Below are 22,886 nucleotides of genomic sequence, written 5' to 3' on the forward strand. Positions count from 1 at the left end.
GCCGTGTCTGACAAATTTACTGGAGTTCTATGAGGATGTGTCTAGGGCGGTCGATAGAGGAGAGCCGGTGGATGTGGTCTTTCTGGATTTTCAGAAGGCGTTTGACAAAGTACCTCACAAGAGGTTATTGCAGAAGGTCAGGGGACTTGGAGTTGGGGGTAGGGTGTTAGCGTGGATAGAGGATTGGTTGTCAAATAGGAGGCAGAGAGTGGGGGTCAACGGGTGATATTCGGATTGGCGGATGGTGACTAGTGGAGTGCCCCAGGGATCGGTGCTGGGGCCTCAGCTTTTTACCATTTATATAGATGATCTGGAGGAGGGAACCGAGTGTAGGGTGTCGAAATTTGCTGATGACACCAAGATTGGGGGAACGGCAAATTGTGCGGAGGGTGTGGAGAGTCTGCAGAAGGATCTAGATAGGCTGGGCAAATGGGCCAGGAAATGGCAAATGGAATTTAATGTTGGCAAGTGTGAGGTGGTCCACTTTGGTAGGAAGAATGGTAGGAAGGACTATTACTTACGTGGCGAAAAACTGCAGCAGGCGACGGTGCAGAGGGACCTCGGGGTCCTTGTGCATGAGTCGCAAAAACCCAGCTTGCAGGTGCAGCAGGTGGTCAGGAAGGCAAATGGGATGCTGGCCTTCATAGCGAAAGGGATTGAATATAAAAGTAGGGAGGTCTTGCTGCAGCTGTATAGGGCATTGGTGAGGCCGCAGCTGGAGTACTGTGTGCAGTTTTGGGCGCCGCACCTGCGCAAAGATATTTTGGCCTTGGAGGGAGTGCAGAGGAGGTTTACTAGGCTGATACCGGAGTTGAGGGGGTTGAACTATGAGGAGAGGCTGAATAAACTAGGCTTGTACTCGTTGGAGTTTAGAAGAATGAGGGGAGATCTCATTGAGACGTATAAGATGATGAATGGGATGGATAGGATCGAGGTGGAGAGACTCTTCCCGCTCAAAAAAGACAGTAGGACTAGGGGGCACAGCCTCAAGATAAAAGGGGGGTGTTTTAGAACGGAGTTGAGGAGGAACTTCTTCACTCAAAGGGTGTTGAATCTCTGGAATTCTCTACCCGTTGAAGTGGTGGAGGCTGCCTCGCTAAATATTTTCAAGAAGCGGGTTGATGGGTTTTTGATAAGAGAGGGGATTAAGGGTTATGGGGAGAGGGCCGGAAAGTGGAACTGAGCCACGACAGATCAGCCATGATCTTATTGAATGGCGGGGCAGGCTCGAAGGGCCAGATGGCCTACTCCTGCTCCTATTTCTTATGTTCTTATGTTCTTAAAGGTACAGACAACACGGGTGGAGAGAGGATTAAGCACAGTTTAAAGAGATGTGCATTGTCTCCAGTTAGTGAGAATTTGCAAGCCCAGGCAAACCATGAGGGTTACACATAGTGTGACATGAACCCAAGATCTCAGCTGAGGCCGTCCTCGTGTGCGGAACTTGGCTATCAGTCTCTGCTTGGCGACTCTGCGTTGTCATGATTCGTGAAGGTCACTTTGGAGAACGCTTACCCAAAAGTCAGAGGCCGAATGCCCGTGACCGCTAAAGTGTTCCCCAACAGGAAGAGAATATTCTTGCCTGATGATTGTCAGGTGGTGTTCATTCATCCGTTGTTGTAGAGTCTGCATGGTCGTCCCAATGTAGCATGCCTCAGGACATCCTTTTCTGCAGCGTATCAGGTAGACAACGTTGGCTGAGTTGCACGCATATGTACTGTGTACCTGGTGGATGGTGTTCTCACGTGAGACGATGGCATATATGTCGATGATCCAGCATGTCTTGCAGAGGTTGCTGTGGCAGGGTGTGTGGTGTTATGGTCACTGTTCCCCTGAAGGCTGGGTAGTTTGCTGTGGACAATGATCTGAGGTTGTGCGGTTCTTTGAACGTAAGAAGTGGAGGTATGGGGATGGCCTTGGCAAAATGATTACCTTCATCAATGACATGTTGAAGGCTCTGGATAAGATATCATAGCTCCTCCGCTCCTGGGAAGTACTGGATGACGAAGGGTACTCTGTCCGCCATGTCCCGTGTTTGTCTGCTGAGGAGGTTGGTGAAGTTTTTTGCTATGGTACTCGGAACTGTCGACTGATGAGACGAGTGCCATACCCTTATGAGGGCATCTTTCAGCATCTGGAGGTGTCTGTTGCAATCCTCATCTGAGCAGATCCTGTGTATACAGAGGGGTGGTCCGTAAGGGATGGCTTCTTTAACGTGTTTAGGGTGGAAGCTGGAGAAGTGGAGCATTGTGAAGTTATCCATGGGCTTGTGGTACAGTGAAGTGCTGAGGTGACCATCCTTGGTGCAGATGCGTATGTCCAAGAATGCAGCCGATTCCGGAGAGTAGTCCATGGTGAGTCTGATGGGGGTTGGAACTTGTTGATGTCATCGTATAGTTGGTTCAGTGATTATTCACCATAAGTCCAAAGGAAGAAAATGTCATTGATGTATCTGGTGTATAGCGTCGAATGAAGGTCCTGTGCGGTGAAGAGGTCTCGTTTGAACCTATACATGAAGATGTTGGCATATTGAGGCGCAAGTTTGGTCCCCATGGCTGTTCCATGTGTCTGGATGAAGAACTGGTTGTTGAAGGTGAAGACATTGTGGTCCAGGTTGAAGCAAATGAGTTGTAAAATTGCATTTGGAGATGCAATTTTACAACTCATCTCACAGATCCGACCAAAGAACACATCCGTCAACTCAACAGACTGATCAAGACCTTTGATCCGGACCTTCAGAGCACCCTCCGTGCTCTCATCCCATGTACTCCCCGCATTGGAGATCTCTACTGCCTCCCGAAGACACACAAGACAAACACACCCAGCCATCCCATCGTATTGAGCAATGGGACCCTGTGGGAGAACCTCTCTGGCTACATCGAGGGCATCCTGAAACCCATGTACAAAGAACCCCCAGCTTTTCTCACGACACTATGGACTTCCTACTGAAACTCAGCGCGTGGAGCAGTTGAACCAGAAGCACTCCTTGTCACAATGAATGTCTCGCAGTCTACACCAGCGTCCCCCACGACGATGACATTGCTGCAACCGTCTCAGTACTCAACGCTGACAACTGCCAATCTCCAGATGCAATTTTACAACTCATTTGCTTCTTCGTGGACCAAATTCGCACCTCAATATGCCAACATCTTCATGCACAGGTTCGAACAAGACTTCTTCACAGCACAGGACCTTCAACCAGTGCTATACACTAGAGACATCGATGACATTTTCTTCCTTTCATGGTGAATAATCACTGAAACAACTATATGATGACATCAACAAGTTCCATCCCACCATCAGAGTCACTATGGACTACTCTTCGGAATCAGTTGCATTCTTGGACACACGCACCTCCATCAAGGATGGCCACCTCAGCACTTCACTGTACTGCAATCCCAGGGATAACCTCACAATGCTCCACTTCTCCAGCTTCCACTCTAAACACGTTAAAGAAGCCATCCCCGATAGACAAGCCCTCCACATACATATGATCTGCTGAGATGAGGAGGATCGCAACAGACACCTCCAGATGCTGAAAGATACCCTCAAAAGAACAGAATGTGGCACTCGACTCATCAATTGACAGTTCCAACGCGCCACAGTGAAAAACTGCAGTGACCTCCTCAGAAGACAAACATGGGACACGGCAGACCGAGTACCCTTCATTGTCCAGTGCTTCCCTGGAGTGGAGAAGCTATGACATCTTATCCGGAGCCTTCAACATGTCATTAATGAAGATGAATATTTCGCCAAGGCCACCTCTACTCCTCCACTTCTTGCCTTCAAAGAACCGCACAACCTCAAACAGACCATTGTCTGCAGTAAACTACCCAGCCTTCAGGAAAGCAGTGACCACGACACCACACAACCCTGCCACAAGAACCTCTGCAAGATTGCCGGATCATCAACATGGATGCCATCATCTCATGTGAGAACACCATCCATTAGGTACACAGTACATACTCTTGCAATTCGGCCAACGTTGTCTACCTGATATGCTGCAGGAAAGGATGTCCCAAGTCATGGTACATTGGGGAGACCATGCAGACGCTACGACAACAGATGATGAACACCACTCGACAATCACCAGGCAAGAGTGTTCTCTTCCTGTTGGGGAACACTTGTGATGTGGGTATGCCGGCGTTGGACTGGCGTTGTCGGACTTTTTACGGGGAACACTTCAGCAGTCGTGGGCATTCGGCCTCTGATCTTCAGGTAAGCGTTCCCCAAGATGCCTTTCACATCACATGACAATGCAGAGTCGTTGAGCAGAGTCGTTGAGCAGAGACTGACAGCCAAGTTCCGCACACATGAAGACGGCCTCAGCTGAGAACTTGGGTTCATGTCACACTATCTGTAACCCCCACGACTTGCCTGGGCTTGCAAAATCTCACTAACTGGAGACAATACACATCTCTTTAACCTGTGCTTAACCTTGTCTCCCCTCACATTGTCTGTACCTTTAAGACTTGATTACCTGTAAAGACACACATTCCAACCATTATTTTGTAAATTGTGTATATGTCTGTATATGCTCTGTTTGTGAACAGAACTCCCACTCACGTGATGAAGGGGCAGCACTCTGAAAGCTAGTGGCTTGTGCTACCAAATAAACCTATTGGACTTAAACCTGGTGTTGCGAGACTTCTGACTTGTGTTTACCCCAGTCTAACACTGGCAATTCCAGATCTTTAATAATATTAGCCAGATTAGGGACAAACCATTCATAATACTTTAGTAAGTCCAAAAAAGATCAAAGTTGATTGACATTCTGTGGTGCAGGTGCCTCAGTATTGGCTTTGACTCTCAAAGGCGACTTGTGCAGTCAGTTTGCATCTATAACATTATCCAGACATTTGATCAAAAACTGAAAAATTTACATTTGTTTTCCTGGACTCTTCATTCGCAATGTTCTAATCCCTGTCATGTGGCATTTAGGTTGTAGAAATGTTCTTCGCTGTTCTTTCCAGTAACTAAGATATCAGGCCCAATTTTACCATTGTGTTGTGCCCATTTTCAGACACGAAAACTTGGTAAAGTTGGGTGTGAGGTGAATTGCGCAATCAAGCCTGTCTCCCCCTTTACCAAGGCCCGAAAATGGCCGCGATTGGAACCACACCTGAAACGGGTATGATGCCCGTTTAAATGCATTTGCATGCATTTAAATTGACTTAATGGGCTGCATGCCCAACCTTACCGGCACTTCCCCCTTTGCCACTGCCTTCGCCCTTCCGAAATTGGCGCGAAACAGACGTGCTCCATATAAGTCCTATTTAGGCACTTCACCAGTGAGGGTTAGAGACAAGGTAAGTGCCTAGCATCCGATGGCTCTCTGTTTGAGATTGGTGGGGGGGAGAAGGTGGGCTCGACGGCTCTCTGTTTGAGATTGGTGGGGGGAAGGTGGGTCCGCTGCCAAATCAACAAAATTGCGGCTCCAGTGTCCACCTCCCTTTTCATCGGCTAGTCCATCCAGTAAAGAAGAGACCCAGTAATGATTTGTTGCACCAGCAATAGCCAGTACATTTGAGAACAGTTCATCTTTGAAGTGCAGCTCAATTTCTTTTTCATGCCCTTTTTCTACTGTGTGAATACTTTTTCCCCTTATTCAGCTTTCCAATTTTTGCATTTGGCTTTTTATGTATTTCTGACCTAAAAATTGTTTCTTTTCCAACAAGCACAAGCAATGTGGCCTTTATTGCCACAATTCCCACACATGAAGTCTTTGCACCAACAATCTGCTGCTGAGTGCCTGCTTTTGAATAACAATGAGAGTTGCAAGGCTGTGCCTGGGTTCAGTTTTCAGCTGACGTCCCATGAATTATTGTGCTCAAGCTCAACTGCTTATCTTCCATGGCTTCTAATTCCATGGATACAGCAAATTCTAAAGCTTTCTTTGGGGTTATGTTTCCTTCTGTTAACAACTTTTGAACAGCCTCACTCCTTAAACCACAGACTAATCCATCTCTAAAGCTGTCATTCATGACGTCCCAGAATTTACAATGTTCATCTGGTCTCTTCACAGTAGCTACAAACTGTGTGATCGAATCACCTTCTTGTTGGCTATGTTTATCATACCTAAATCTTTCTGCGACGTCTATTCATTTCGGTGATTCGTGGCCCTGTAATATGTCTTCTTTTTCATCATAGTTTTTCACGTCTGGCTTTTCTGGCTGTGATGTGGAGATGCTGGCGTTAGTCTGGGGTAAACACAGCAAGAAGTTTCACAACACCAGGTTAAAGTCCAACAGGTTTATTTGGTAGCAAATGCCACTAGCTTTCGGGACTTTGCCCCTTCGTCAGGTGAGTGATCACAAACAGGGCATATAAAGGCATTCAGGGCCTAGCCTGAAATTTATTGTTGCAGAGTACTTGCTACTCACAGTGCTTCCTGTTTCCCAGTATTGTTACAAATATTTTTGTGTAGAGCACATCACAAGCTTCTTTCTGAAGTTGTTTTTTCCAGAATCTTTGAATATATTTTTGGACTATGGGAGGAAACCGGAACACCAGAGAAACCCACACAGACATGGGAAGTACATGCAAACTTTACACAGAGAGTCACCCAAGGCTGGAATTGAACTGGGTCCCTGGCATTATGAGATAGCAGTATTAACCACTATGCCACTGCGCTGCTAGGTTGCTCGTAGGCTGCAGAGATTCAGCTATCTTGTCCAAGCAAACAACACAATGGCTGATATAGTAGTACCAACATGCAAAGAATCATAGAATCATTGAATTCCTACAGTGAAGAATTAGTTGTACTGGTCATGCTAAATGGACTCTTAGTGTTGGAGGGATGAGTAGGGTAAGTACATGGAGTTACGGGGATAAGGCCTGGGTGGGCTTGCTGTTAATGCAGGCTCAGAGGGCTGAATGGCCTCCTTTTTCACTGTAGGGATTCAATGATTCTGTGATTCTTTGTATGTGAGTTCCATTACTCTGTATTCTCATCAGTTTCATGGTGCCAAAATTGCACCATTTTTACAATGGAAAGGGCCTGCTTGAACACCATGTGCCATGTAATGTTTAGCTCTACCTTGCTTCCTTACTCCTGAAAACAAGGAAAACATGAACTCAACCTGTTTCCTTTCATATTTTGCAATACCCCCCCCAGCCTGAAATTTATTGTTGTAGGCTACTTGCTACTCAGTGTTCCCTCTCTCCCAGTGCTGTTACAAATCCTTTTGGGTAGAGCACATCACAAGCTTCTTTCTGAAGTTGTTTTCTCCTTAATCTTTGAATATATTTTGGTTTTTCCAGGGGCCAGTCTTTGTGTAGCAATGATTTAAATTATTTATTCTTCTATCTCCCGGTCTTTGACTAAGTCCCACATGGGAAACTTATTAAGAAGGCAAATGCACATGGGTTACAGGATGATCTGATAAGGTGGATTCATAACTGGCTGACAGGTAGGACACAGCGGGTGAGGACTGATGACTGCTTTAGTGACTGGAGTCCAGTGACCAGTGACATATAACAGGAATCCGTACTGGGCCTCCTATTGTTCATCACTTACATAAATGACATGTGACCATGTGGGGGGTAGGATCAGTAAGTTTGCCAATGACACAAAGATTGCCTGTGTGGTTAACAATGAGGTTGAGTGTCTTGGGTTACAGGAAGATATAGATAAGATGGTCAAATGGGTGGATAAGTGGCAGGTGGAATTTAACCCTGAAAAGTGTGAGCTGATACACTTTGGAAGAGTAATTTGACAAGAAAGTATACCGTGAAAGGCCTGATACTAGGAAATTCAGAAGAATAAAGGAACCTTGGTGTATTTGTCCATAGATCTCTGAAAACAGAAAGGCAGGTTAATAGGTTTGTGAAAAAGGCATATGGCACACTCGTCTTTATCAATTGGGGTACAGATTACAAAAGCAGACAGGTCATGATAGAGTTGTACAGAACTTTGGTGAGCCCACAGCTGGAATATTATATGCAGTTCTGGTCACCACATTATAGAAAGGACGTGAATGCACTGGAGGGAGTGCAGAGGAGATTCACCAGGATACTGCCTGGTATGGAACATTTAAGTTATAAGGAGAAGTTGAATAGGCTTGGGTTGTTTTCTCTGGAGCAGAGAATACTGAGGGGTACCTGATTGAGGTGTTCAAGATTATGAGGGGCATGAACAGAGTGGTGGGGAGCAACTGTTCCCCTTTGTTGAAGGGTCAGTTACAAGGGGACACAGGTTAAAAGTGAGAGGTAGGAAGTTTAGGGGGAATTTGAGGAAAAACATTTTTACCCAGAGGGTGGTGACGGTTTGGAAAGCACTGCCTGGCAGGGTGGTGGAGGTACGGTGCCTTTGAAAAGTACCTGTATGAATACTTGGCATACCATAACATTCAAGGCTATGGGCGAAGTGCTGGCAAGTGGGATTAGGTGGGCAGGTCAGGGCCTTTCATGCATCGATGCAGATTCAATGGGCCGAAGGGTCTCATCTGTATTGTAGTTTTTAGTGATTCTGTCAGGTGTCTGTAATGCTGCCAGACATTTTCCACTTTATTTTCTTTTGGAATGGCTATGAGTGGTCCCACCACCTCGTCGCCAGTTTTCTCTGTGGTGGTTTTAAAAGATAGGCTGCAAGCTTCAAAGGTTCCAACAATCAAACAGCTTTATTGAAAGGATGTTAATACTACAGGCTGCTTTGGTAGATTGCCCATTTGTCCCCATGAGATTACGGATTGGTCTCTTTAAGTGCCTCTGTTCCAATGCAAAGCTGCTAGTGAGGAAATACTAGAAACAACAAAAATACACAACATTTTAACTCCAAAATGCCTGAGACCGAACAGGCTAATTAAAGATGTGCCAACTCCCAAGAGATTTAGTCATTATTAGTGGTTGCATTGTAAATCCAATTAATACCAAGCAGGAAGCACATATAACATAGACTTTGGAATGCATATGGTTAAAATTTTAAAAATCTAACTCTTCAGTCACTGATTTGGCACCAGAATATAATTAGATTTCAATTATATGGCAAGCTCCATTACACCAAAATGAAAGCTTGATTAAATAACAAATATGCATCAATTCCAAATTACATTATACTCAGAGCATCTAAACAACTCTATATTTTTGTGTGACAAGAGCTCTTTAGTATTAATTTTCTGAAATGGGTTATCTCATTAGATATCTCTTGTCATGAAGCAAAAAGCATAATTTTATTTCTATAGATAGGATCAGGTAATAAAACTAATACCAACTCCAATTTTTCCACTGATCTGTGCTGTTAGCAAGTGAGATGTTTATTAATTAGGACAACACATTGGGTCCATGTGGAACATCAGGCAAATATTCTCTTTTCAGCGCTGCTAATAAGCTTTTGAATACTTAATAAGAAATAACATCAGCAGCTCAGTAAAGTTACGTGATAACTAACCTCATTTTTTTTATATTTGTGTCAGTGGTTGAAGCTGTTTGGGAACTAGGAATTTCAAGCTTCTTTGCAGATTCAAGCCTCAAGTTAGTTTCATACATACTAACCTAGAAAACTAGCTGGGCAGTGCCAAGGGCCAGGCTGGCACTGCCAAGCTGACAATGCTCAGGAGGTACCCCCCCCTACCCCAGACCTCCTGAGAGGCCACCATGGCCCCCCTTCACTCCAGCAGGATGGGGCCACTAGCTCCCCACTAGTGGGGAGCTATTGTAAACCCCACTAGAGTGAAACACCCTTGAAAGGGGGAGGTGCTAGTGGGCCCAGAGACTTCACTCCTGGGCCCATTAATGAGATGGAAATGACCATTAGCATAATTTATACAGCTCTGCGCAGAACTGACGATGCTGGAAATCCAACGGTCGGAGACGCATGGAGGCTATGGCGCCCAGCAGGAAGCCGCGACATGGCCTCCACTTGAGTCTCCTGCTCCACTTGAGGCTAGGAGAATCATGCTCTATTTATTTCATGCTGTCTTTCAATTTTGTTTTATTCTCTGCTTTTCAGGGGTTAAACATACAACAGGTCTCTGTCATCTTTCAATGTATTTTTCTCTGTTGCAATCACTGTTTTGTTTGCAGTATCTTTGAAATCATCTTGCACTGTGCATTATGAAGTTGCTTGCACTGATGTTACACATGATATGGACCTATCTAATTATTATACAATTGGTTAAAAATGATTGGCTGTCAAATTGATACTAACAGTTTATTCTCTATTACAGACTTTCATGCTTAATCTTTACTTAATATTAATGACAAATACAGATGGACATTGCAAGCTTTGCAAAAGTCCTTCCGCAATTGCTAAATCCACAGTTTGGCTCAATTCCAGAATCCAGTCGTAATTGCAGATTAAACACTCAGGAGAGAATAATCACACTTGAAAGGGAAGTAGATGACCCACCAGAAGCATCTAAGCTTGAAAGTTGCATGTAATTTTACCTCTCATGTGATCATACATCATGATGCTCCCAAAAATCTACAGTGTGATGCATCACTGTATGTGACCAGCGATGTGACTACCTTGGACCTCTTCTGCTTACCATACCAAATTTTACAGGTTGTAGCAATATTTCTCATTGGTATGTTAATTGCAGGCCACCACTAACACACCTTAGACAACTAAGATGAGAAAGTGGGGCTGTGAAAGTGGATGTCAAGTCTCCAGGTGAATGTCCTTGTTGTTGCTGCCCAGTGTTTAGTTACTGCAGGGTAGATCTTTTTTTCCACTGTGTTTAGTTTCTAACCAACTTTTTAGTTGGTCGTGGTGGGGTTTGGTGGATGGCAAGCAATACACTAGCATCCAGCAGCACTCCACCCGCCCCCTGTCTCGTTCCCCATCACCACCACCCTCAATTATAAGTAGTCTCACAACACCAGGTTAAAGTCCATTTATTTAGTAGCACATGCTTTTGGAGTGCCGCTCCTTTATCAGGTAAGTCTGCACTCCAAAAGCGGAACACCACTAGTTATGGACCTCCATTCAGAAAAACACCCTTCCATCGCTACCCTCTGTCTTCAATGGCCAAGCCAGCTCTAAATCCATCTCGCTAGTTCAACACTGATCCCAAGAGATTTAATCTTTTGCACTTGCCTACCATGAAGGACCTTGAGTAAAGGCCTTACTAAAGTCCATGTGGACAACATCTACAAACCTTCCCTCATCAATCATTTTTGTCACCTCCTCAAAAAAACCAATTAAATTAGTGACACATGACCTCCCAAGCTGTCTGTTGCTAACAAGACCACTCAGATCCAAATGTATATAGATCATATTCTTAAGAATCTTCTCCAACAGTTTCACTATCACTGATATCAAGCTCACTGGTCTATAATTATCCAGGTTATCCTTGTGATCCTTCCTGAATAACAGGGCAACATTGGCTATCCTCCAATCCTCTGGTACCTCACCAAAGAAACAAAGATTTCTGTTAGAGGCCCAGAAATTTCATTGCTTGTCTCCCTCAGTAATCTGGCCCTGGGGATTTGTCTACCTTAATGCTTTTTAATTCACCTTCGTCCTTTGTAATGGTGACTTGTTCTAAAGGGTTTACACGCCCCTCCAAGACACCATCAATTGATGTGTCCCTCCTCTTTGTGAATACCAATTCAAAGTACTCATAAAGGATCCCACCCACTTCCTTTGGTTCTCCATATAATTTCCTCCCTTTATCTTTAAGTGGGCCAACTCTTTCTCTAGCCACCCTTTTTTCCCCAATATATATGTATAAAATGCCTTGGGATTCTCCTTATTCCTGTCTGCAAAGACATTTTGTGACCCTTTCTTGCAGGGTCAAACTCAACTGTTTGAGCTATTTTCAACTTTTCCTGTATTTTTTCAATGCTTCATCTGTTTTTAATTGCACGCCTCACTTACAAAACACATTGATCACAGACAGCAAGGATACATAATTTCTGCCCATGACACTAACCAGTTGTTAGATAGAAGAGTTTTCTTGCAATGCTGGACTCCATAATGCCCAAGAAAACATGACAGAAAGAAAGACTGTGATAAATCTAAAAATGGGACAATTAAAAAGGCCCAAGATTTTAAAGAATTATGTGCTTTTGATATTGTCATATCGATTTTCTTAGAGTGTTTGTGCCCCTTTAAATTTTTGTTCCACCTGATGCCTCTTATTTGTAAGAGAATGATTGCTCACAGGGATCCAATGAATGATGTAGCCGGAAAAGGCTCCTATTTTTAGAGGCCTGCTTCAACATGAGGATCTATTTGAATACTGCAAAATAGAAAACTGTTCCATTTTCTTTGAACTTTGCTTGCTTCCTCTTTACTTAAATTCTCAGTGTGTTTTGCATTGCCGAACAGAAAATACTGACTGGCCCAACCCCATTGCAACTTACTTCCAATTTTCCCTCCGCTGTTCATCCCATGTTAATCTCAGGTCACATGGACATTTTATGGAGCTTAATGATGTCATAATCAGGAAACCCCAATTCACCCTCTTGATCTTAAAGGAACATCACCTAAAAGAAAATATAGGCTTTTCCCAACACATGGGGCATCACTCTTTCCCAAGAAGAATGTCTTTCTGAAGAAATTACTTTTTCACAATTTTCAATATACAACACATTTTAATATTATCAACACTTTTTGATAACTATCTTATTACGTACTATACAAATACCATTTCCTCTTTGTCACATTTTACAATTACAGATTTTGCAGAGGCTATTCCCTAAGGTTTAACCTGCAGCAAAACCAACCAAACTTGACAGGTTTTAAGGAATTCTAACATCATAGAATTGTCATAATTCAGTTTTCTTCCTCTTCTATTCTTTTTCATTCTATGGACAGAACATTGGGAATTTCAATGCTTTTCCCGCAATATGCACAATTTTTGAGGCAGCATTCAACTCAAAATAAACCGCCTGAGGCTATTTGTTCTAAACTGTCTAAGAATATAATGTGGTCAGTATAGGCTAATATTTTCCTGGAACAATTGGTCACATATACTTTAAATTGTTGAAGAGCAAGTATAAGACTGAAAGCTTTTTTAATATTCAAGTACTTGATGCTAATTAAGATTATTAAGATTTTGCAGCTTTATAAGATCCTGGTCGGACCCCTCTTGGAGTACTGTGCTTAGTTCTGGCCACCTCATTACAGGAGGGATGTGGAAGCTATTGAAAGGGTGCAGAGGAGATTTACAAGGATGTTGCCTGGATTGGGTGGCATGCCTTACGAAGACAGGTTGAGGGAGCTTGGTCTTTTCTCCTTAGAGAGATGAAGGATGAGAGGTGACCTGATAGAAGTGTATAAGATATTGAGAGGTGTAAATTGGGTGGATTCTCAGAGGCTTTTTCCAAGGGCTGGAATGGTTGCTACGAGAGGATACAGGTTTAAAGTGTTGGGGAGTAGGTACAGAGGAGATATCAAGGGTAAGTTTTTCACCCAGAGAGCAGTGGGTGAGCGGAATTGGTTGCCGTCGGTGGTGGTGGAGACAAATTCGATAGAGTCTTTTGAGAGACTTCTAGATGAGTACATGGGACTTAATGGAATTGAAGGTTACAGGTAAGCCTAGTAGGTAGGGATATCATTGGAGCAACTTGTGGGCCAAAGGGCCTGTTTGTGCGTAGTTTTTCTATGTTCTATTCCCAGAAGAATAGTTAACAGGCTGCTTCAAACCAGCCTTATCTTAGAGCAATGCTGCTTCCACTCCTACATCACTGACCACCTTGAATGGCTTAGTAAAACCTAGTGCTGCCAGAGCTTGCTAATATGTCAAAATGGCTTTTAACTTCTCAAAGGCCATCTGATAGGATTTTGACCAGTCACATCTCACATTGTTCTTCAACGAATTCATAAAGGGGTGACCATTGTGCTGAAATTAGGGGCAAATTTGCTATAGTGCCCATGCTTCATATAGAACCCACAGAACCCCATAAATTCAGCCCCAACTGGTTTCAAAACTGGAAGAAAAACATTCAACTGTGGAAGACACTAGTTCAACATGTCAGTCTGATTGGCTAGTAGCTCTTGCAGTCCCAACAGCGGCAGAGTTCCGTAATGGCTGCTGTTGGGTCCAAAAGATGGTGCCAATGGATCTCAGACTCAGGTAAATCCGGATGATGAGGGATTGAACAGCTTAGGGAGGAGGGAGGGGTTATGAGGTTTGCAGTGCTGGCTGAGAGGAAGGAAATCCAGTACCTCCTTTGGAGGTTTTATCAATGCACAAGGGCATCTGCCCCACCACCCCCCCCCCCACCCCTTGCTACCCCTCACACCCCCTTCTTTCCCGCCTTTTTAAACTTTGTTTGAAAAAATGGACTGTACACTCCTGGCTGCCTGTGCCAATCATGTTATGGAATGGGCAGTGTATAATCGGGGTCATTTAGTTTGCAACCAGACTCAGTAGACTGGCAGACAACCATTATATTCAGCTCACTATCAATCAACGATCAGATACAGATAAGATCAGGAAGTATAATTGTTCCAGTCTCTCTTTCATGGTAGACTTGTAATTTCTGAGATGAACTGATGCTTCAGTTGAAATGAAAGTAGTGTAAGCAGAGGTTTGTCACTTAGCTGTGATGTTTCTTTAGTTGAATTTCCAGGAGGTTAGCTCTCAGATAAACCTGAAGGTTTGGGAGAGTCCATCTCCTCCTCTGAAAGTATTTCTGTTACTACCTTGGTTGCTTTATTCACTGCAGCTGATCGGGTGGCTTTCTGCCTCTGACCTCTGCCTCTCCAGATCTGATTTTTGCTGTTTAGTAAATAGGCAACAAACTTGGCTGTCTCATCTGTGTGACCCGTTACAAAGTATAAAGTCCTTTCCCAAATAAGTTGGGTGATCAGATTGATCATTGTATTGCCACTTGACACTTTGAAATTTACCCAACCCAGATTTGGATGAGAAACATAAAACAGTGGGAAGTTAATGGGAATCCTTTCACATTTGACTAACATACATTGAGTTTTGACATGTCTCTTGTCCATGGTAAATGTGAAAGATGACTAGACATGAATGCTATCGCCGTTTTGTTGACATTCCATCCTAAACAAACGGATGTGTGAATTTCCTGGATGCCTGTGAATAGCCATATGTAATTAGTTATTTGCTTGAGTCTAGGAACTGTCTGGAACGGATACCATCAAAGGTCACATGGTTTGAAGCATACATTTTAGCAGAATGTTTTTAGTTAAAGATTCTGAAGTATTATGAATAAGTTCATAATATACTGGAACATGACATTAAGAACAGGCATGCAATGGCAGATAGTGCATTGAAGGCAGATTCAATAAAAGGTTCAAATGTGAACTGGATAATCATCAGAGCTACAGGGAAAAGGTGGAGGAGTGAGACAAGGTGAGTTGTAACACAGAGAGCTAGAGTGGACACACTAGGCCAAAAGGCCTTCTGCATGATAACCATTCTATGATTGCACAGGAGTCTAGAAACAAGCACAATGCTCTTCTCCAAACTTCTTCTCAATAAATATAAAGTAAAAAGTTCCCATCTATTTTAGGTAGGAACTCTAAATTTCCCCTAGGGAAATTTGGCAATTCACAAAACTGGCACTGAGACTTAAATCCTGTCCCTAGTCAGGTTGTTAATTACCATTTTCAGACACATAATTCAAAAATTGTAATAAGAAAGTGACCCAAATTGACGCATTTTACAAAATATCAAACAAATTTATTGAAAGGCATATTTTATTTTATAAAATTCAAGAATGCTTTGAACAAGAAATATTCAATCTATATTTTTCCTTCAGTACATAGAATGGAAAATATAAGAAATACATGGATATGTTTTGATGAAAGTGTAATCAGTTTATCATCCATCCAATGTCAAGCAATTTCAGAAGTGTCATATACGGGAGGCTGGAAATGTTTAAATGAGCAGAGCAATGTTAGAGAAATGAGATTTCAGACTGAAAGTAAATTTCAACCTTTGACTTTAAATGAAAGATATGTTAATGAAAGAATATTGTAAAATGAAAAATAAAAAAAGGAAGTGAAAAAAAAAGAAGCTTGCCAAATCATAATAATAAAGTATTCTGATAACTCCCATCAGGTTCATGGTGAATCATTGATTGATCTCTCCGTGGGTTTCATTGAGTATGAGTTTCCCTGGTAACAGGCAGTGGCCCACTCAGCTCGAACTCAATACAGGCAGGCCTAGGACAGGGCCTGCTGAACAGTAATCCCAGGCAGGGACTAGTGTGTCGAGAACCACAGTAGTGATATTACTTTGCAGTCTCTAATAAAGTATGTTCCTTTCCAGTTGGGCTTCTTGAGCCATTACATTGGCGATGAGGAACAAGAAAAAAATCAGACAACCTTGCCTTTCAACGAACCCAGTAAGATAGCGATGGGGAAATATTGAAAAAGCCATTGTTTGGGAAACTGGAAACTTATGATGCGAGTATGGAGGATTGTCTGGAGTACGCCGAAAGAATGCAATATTTCTTCCAGGAAAATGAGAAAGATGGGGATGACCAGCAAAAAGTCGTCGTCTTGACCACTTGTGGGACCCCAACTTTCAGCTCGGTTCAACCTACCAGCAGCCCCAGATTCAAAAATGTACAGGTCAGGTCAACTAATGTCAAAGAAAAGAGCACTGACCTGACCACCTAAACTGAGCTGAGCTCTGTTACCAATATCTGGATTTTAAGCCCTTGGCAGAACACCTAAAGAGTTGCACATCCACATCTGCAGATGGCACAAATTTAAATAGTCTTGTAGATAGAAATAGGATGTTACAATGAGACATAGATTAATGGTCTCAGAAAATCTGTAATTGATGGAGGTCAGTGTGGGGAAGTCTGAGCTCATTCACTTTGTATCTAAGGTAGACAAAACAGAATATTTTCTTAACGGCAAGAAACTGTAAACTGTGGAGAATAAATGGATTGGGTCACCAGAGACATAAAACATTAAAAGCTAATGCATAGATTCAAAAAGTAATTTGAAAGGCTGGCTGATGAAATATTTGTCTTTATCTTGGGGAATTAGAGTTGAAAAATGAAGGAGCCTTGGTCAGACCTCATCTGGAGCATTGTATTTTGACATTGGAGATGGTTCATTATAGATGGACCAGAATGTTAGCAGCGTTTTAAGACAGGTTTTATAAACATGATTTGTAATCCCTTTTATTTCTAAGGTTAAGGGCTGATTTAATTGAGGTTCTAAAAATGATAAAACAATGGGATATATGCGTAAAGGTTATTTTCTCTGGTGGGAGAGTCCATAATAAGTGGACATCTTCTTAAAATTAAATAGAGATGGGATAGAGATTAGCAAATTGAGAATTGAATAGGGAAACATGCTCAAGAATAGCTTAACCCTGTTCATACATTCCTTTGATACTTTCTGCTAACTTCAGAGGAGATAATTCCAATTCTGACAGCGTTGAGTTGGCAAACAGCTAAAAGAAATCAGAACTAGAACCAGGTGCAGTCAGTTCAATTAAATACATTGGATTGTCAATCACCGAAAACACCTCCACTTGGAATGAAAAGTTAGAAAATGTTTTGTATTTCACAATAATAGTCAGAAGACTCTATTTTTCTACTTGGTACCAATCATACTACTTTTGTGCAGATCTGTGATGGTACTAAGTAGTACTGATGTGGCATGAATCATAGTGCTTTTCTAGGATTATAACCTATGCAGGTCAGGCATCCCCCTTTACTGTTTACATATGTGGCTGAAAAGGCACCAGAGCAACTTGCTCTTGAAGCGGCACAAGAGGTGCTACTGTAACACATACACTCAAAACATAGTTATCATGAGGCAAGATCCCCTTCGGCCCAGGAGGCTCTTGTCAATACACAGCCACAAGACATGTCACACACTCTGGCCATTTTTGGAACTGCTGGAGGAGCATTAGTTTTAGATTAAGAGTTTACACTTAACATACTAGCACCAAAGGGAAAAATGGTAATTAAAACCACTTAATTTGAATCTTTGATTTAAATTCTGATTGTACTGAAGTTGTTGTGTGTATTGACATTGATCTTGTTAGGGTTTGGGTGAAGCATGAATAGCACGCATGGTTCTCATATGATAGCATGTTAGTGGGAAAAGGGGAAGATGTACAGAGGACGGTTAGTACAGTAGCTAGATGTGGTAGTCAGGCCATTTCCCATATCAGCATTTCTTGTGGCTAGCAAAATGTTGTTCTCTGAATGCTTTTCAGACTACTGCTACTCCTCAGAGAAATGTAGGTAGAACTCAGCTTCATCTTTTTCCTCAGGTATAGTGTACTGAAAGGTATAGGAGCAAAGGCAGAGGGGAATCCCTCATTGCAAAACTTACTTTATGCCCTGTTCTGTAGAAAAAGACCACTGAAACATGAAGAAAAAAATGGGGATGAAATTGGCCTTTGGCAGTAGAGAAAAACAAATGATTGCATAACAGCAGCCAATTGTACACTTCACCTGGGTTTGTTCTCCATTGAAATCAATTTCATCCAATAACTGAAAGTACAAGCATAAAATTTTATTGTGGATTCATTGCCTTTAGCAACCAGATATTTTCAACTTTTCACTTTGAACATGTATTTGTAAAGTTCCAGCCCAAGATTATTCTACTCGAACACTTTAAAAATATAGACAAAAAACAACTGTCATTTAATCATTTGGTGTATTATTCTCTAAAATGCAATATTTATGTTTGTGTTTTACAATAGTTGAGGAAACTTCACCTGATCTGACTATAATTCCAGAAGAAGAGAATGAAGTCATCAAAACTAATAAGGATGCAGAGGATACAATAAGCTGTAATGACGTTTCCTCATCCCATAAGGATAGCTGCTTTGAAGCAAACACTGGGTCAAAAGTTATGAATGAAAGTTCTCATGGATTCTCACAGCAATCACACACAGAAGAACTAGATAACATGCAAGAAGCACTGGAGAATGAAGACAAAGTACTTATGGTGCACTCTGAAGAAGGTGAGGAAGTGAGAAATTGATGAGAAATCTAGAATAGCCAAGCTTGCATTTTCTCAACAATGTTATTTTTGAACAAATGTTTATGTATTTCGTTGAAAGTTATTCTTCACAAATTCTTCAAAAATAATGCAGGCAAAGATGGCAATTTATTAAAATTTAGGAATTATTTCACAGAAGTTTTCCCCTTTAACATAAATAATTATTTGAATAGACTGACCTACTGATTTCTATAATGCCGTATATATCTTGTGTTTTATTGCAGCTGAAAATACATCACCTGATTTGACTAGAGGGACTGAAGAACAGGGAATAGTCAATAAAACTGTAAAGGATACAGAGGGCTCAACAAACTGCAATAACATTGTTACATCTAGTTTGGAGAGCCGTACTAAGGTAAACTCTGGGTTAGAAACTATGAACAAAAGTCCCCAGGAGCCTCTTCAGCGAGCAACCACTCTAGAAGTTGATGATGTGCAAAGATTGCAAGATGGAGAAGTAAACACTGGACCAGAAGCCATGAACAAAAGTCTCCAGGTACCCCTACAGCGAGCAACCACTCTAGAACTTGATAATGTGAAAAGAATGCCAAAGGAGGAGGTAAAGACTGGGCCTGAAACCACAAGCAAAAGTTTCCAAGCACCCCTACAGCGAGCAGTCGCTCTAGAAGTTGATGATGTGCAAAGAATGCAAGAGGATGAGGTAAATGCTGGGCCAGAAGTCATGAACAAAAGTCTTCAGGAGCCTTCACAACGAGCAACCAGCCTAGAATTTAATGCGGTGCAGAGAATACAAAATGATGAGGTAAACACTGAGCCAGGAACCATGAACAAAAGCTTCCAGGCACCACTACAGCGGGCAGCTGCTCTAGAAGTTGATGGTATGCAAAGAATGCAAGAGGTTGAGGTAAACAGTGGGCCAGAAGCAATGAGCAAAAGTCTTCAAGAACCCCTACAGCGAGCAACCACTCTAGAAGTTGATAATGTGCAAAGAATGCAAGAGGATGGGGTAACCACTGGACTAGAAGTCATGAACAAAAATCTCCAAGAGCCACCACACCGAGCAACCACTGTAGAACTTAATGTGCAAATAATGCAAGAGGATGAAGACAAAAAGCTGCAAAAGCAGAACATCAACAAAGGAGCAAACACAAATCAAAGCAATTTAAATAAAACCACAGAATTGGATCAAAATAAAAATAATGATGAGAAACAGACATTGGAAGCAGAGCTACAGAAATGCATAGAAGATTTAAAAAAGCTTAAAATACCCTCGACATTTTTAAAGAAGCAGAGGCACTGGCAAAATGAATTGCTAAAGAAATATGATGTTTAACCCATTATCAGAAATAAGATGAATACTGAAGCAATTGTAATACCTTATCTAACTGACTTGCCAAATTACTTCTGCAGAATTGACAGTTGAAAAGTTGGTAATATAAATATCACTATTGTCAAATATTGTCATCCTTCAGAGTGGTTGGATGTTACATATATAAAGAATAAGTAGACCAGGAGATGTTGCATAGCATCTTTATGGTTTTCTTACCATCTGATGTCCACTACGCTTTACGTTATATTCAAGTACATGTTATCATCTACATAACTGTCTGTTCACTGACGATTGTTTGAAATTAGGTGTATCAGCTCCAGTTCCATCACAGCTCCATTTACTGTGGTTATCTAGTCTATTTAACAATTGTTAAATAGTGCGAATTTGACATGGCATTCTGTGTTCAAACTTCCTGTTGTAAGGACACAAGCTGATAGGATACAGAACTAGACTCCAAAAAAGAAAAAGCAGACAGCATGTATACTCAATTATTGGATAATTTAATAAAATTGCTGGTGTGCAATTTTGCAAAATTGACTTAAATGTCTCCAAAATGAAAGATATTTCTCACCAAGTCTGTCACAGGTCCAAATACAAGGTGGAAACTTATAAATTCAGAAGGTTGTAGACACAGCTTTATTAACTGTATAGGTTCTAATCTTGTTATTTTCTGTTTAAAACTGACAAAAAAACAAATATACTGGAACTCAGCAAATCCTAGTTTAATATTTAGTGACTGGGTTTAACAGAACAGAAATTTAATTTTAAGCAAACTCCTGTTGTGTGGCAATGGTTGATGTTAGTGGTTTTTCTCTGACACTTTCTGTTGTGATTTATTAAAAATAAAGCATTAAAAGCTCAACTATATTTTTTAATGTAATAATTTTGAAGTAACTTTCCCTTACTGGAAGAAATTAAACATTTAATAGGCACTGCCGGTGGGCTGAATATTCAATTTTTTTGATGTATTTATACACTTGTTTAAATTTGGTTGTCAGCCTAACACACCTTTGAGTAGAACTGGCCAATCACAGAATGATTACAGGAGCTGTTAAAAGTAAAAGACCACTTGGCTTGTCAGAAGTAATTCCTTATTACCTTAACTCTCCCAGCCAAGAATCATCCAGCTACATTTGGAATACATCTAATAGGGAATCCTCCACTGGGCATAATTTTGATGAACATGACTCTTGATGTCAAGCATGTGTATTTGTCTCCTGCAACAACAATGGTCATTTCCTTAGAATATGCCTTCTTCATTTCCCCTGCTACCTACCAAATATAAATATTCTCTTTTTTAAACTTCTTATTAGGTTGTTTACTACTTTAACAAAGGTGAAAACTGTACAAATATTGTAGTCATTGCAAATTCAAATAGTCACCAGTTATATGCAAATCATTTTAAAATCTAGCTTGTCTTTTTTATTCCCTTTACTGACTATATTTGTTCTCTTTTGATCCCTTTACAAACATTACAAGATCATCAATTTAAATGTTGGAGGATTGTTTCACAGATGTATATGTTAAAATAATGGAGAGAGTAATTTCATACGATCCTATTAATGAGTTATGGTCAAGGAATAAGGATTCATAAATCTGAAACAAAACAACAAGGTCTAAAATGATCTGGTAAGGTAAAATAATATTTTAATTTAGTTTAGAATGGAGAGGATTGAGGCTGGAAACAGCCCTGACTCTGTTTCCCAGCACCATAGGGAAAATCCTGCACTTAAAAGGGAATTCCAGAACTTAAGACGAAGGCATGATGTAAAATGCTGCAGCAATCAAAGTTGAGGATGTTCAAAAGTTGAGAATGGGAGTGTTGTGGGGCTGGAAGAGGTTACAGAGTTGTGGAGGAATGAGGCCATAGTGCAAATTGGAAACAAGGATGATAATTTTCAAAACGGAAACAATAACTATGCCCTCTCTCCATAGATGCTGCCTCTCCCCCTAAATATTTCCAGCATTCTCTATTTGATTCATGATTTTATTGAATATAATCTAATGCTGGCATTTTACATAACAAGTATATTTCTGTTTGGAAATCTTGCTTATTAGAAAGACAAATTAGACTGGGCAAATGACCAAGCTACTCCCACTTGTTTGATGTTTTAGTTGTAGTTTTTTGATAGGGCCAGCTGAAGTGAAAGAAAGAATTTCTTTCTTAATTCAGAAATTAAGAAGAGTGGAATGATTGAAAGTTATGGACTAACTTAACCTCTTCTGTTGACAATAACAATGGACTGCACATTAAATGTAATCACAATTTGAATTGAAAACAAAGCTAATCATGATAAAGAAAACAATTTTCAGGATAACTTTAGACTTTTATTGTATAGCTAGTGCTAAGTTACAATAGCACAGTGACCTGATTGCTCCCAATTTCATGTTGTTGCTTGTTGATTAGAATAATTATTCACATCCACCTGTTCAGCTTATTTAATGAACTTGCCTAATGGGAGAAGTGAAATATCTGATCAGTAGGTTAACTTCAGAGCATTAATGATAAATACCTAATAATGGAGACAAACACTCTTTGCATTTATAAAACACAGAATTTAACAAACAGAGAATTAATCTTAAACATTTGCCATTTTTGACTATGCTGTAGGGGTGAGGGAAAAGAGAAGATGTGTTAGGTAAGAGTGAAACCCAGTATGGAACGATGAAACAAATAAAGTGATGGAA

At 41.2% G+C, this 22,886-nt stretch overlaps 1 protein-coding gene across 4 annotated transcripts in view; it reads left to right on the forward strand.

Moving 5' to 3' along the window:
- The window catches only part of kctd12b (potassium channel tetramerisation domain containing 12b), a 43,012-nt gene extending 22,260 nt beyond the window's left edge, over positions 1-20,752 (forward strand). For 2 of the 4 annotated variants that reach the window (XM_080187612.1, XM_080187613.1), the window contains 2 exons: positions 18,606-18,869; positions 19,132-20,752. In XM_080187612.1, coding sequence (XP_080043738.1) covers positions 18,606-18,869; positions 19,132-20,201 — 1,334 coding nt within the window. In that variant the 3' untranslated portion in view covers positions 20,202-20,752. Of the gene's footprint in view, positions 1-16,196; positions 16,502-18,605; positions 18,870-19,131 lie in introns of those variants that run through there. The other 2 variants (XM_080187615.1, XR_013886526.1) reach the window with 2 other exon arrangements.
- The last annotated feature ends 2,134 nt before the right edge of the window (positions 20,753-22,886 follow it).

This window comes from Carcharhinus amblyrhynchos, chromosome 4 (assembly GCF_965287045.1).
Source record: "Carcharhinus amblyrhynchos chromosome 4, sCarAmb.v2.hapA, whole genome shotgun sequence".
Taxonomy (NCBI): Eukaryota; Metazoa; Chordata; class Chondrichthyes; order Carcharhiniformes; family Carcharhinidae; genus Carcharhinus; species Carcharhinus amblyrhynchos.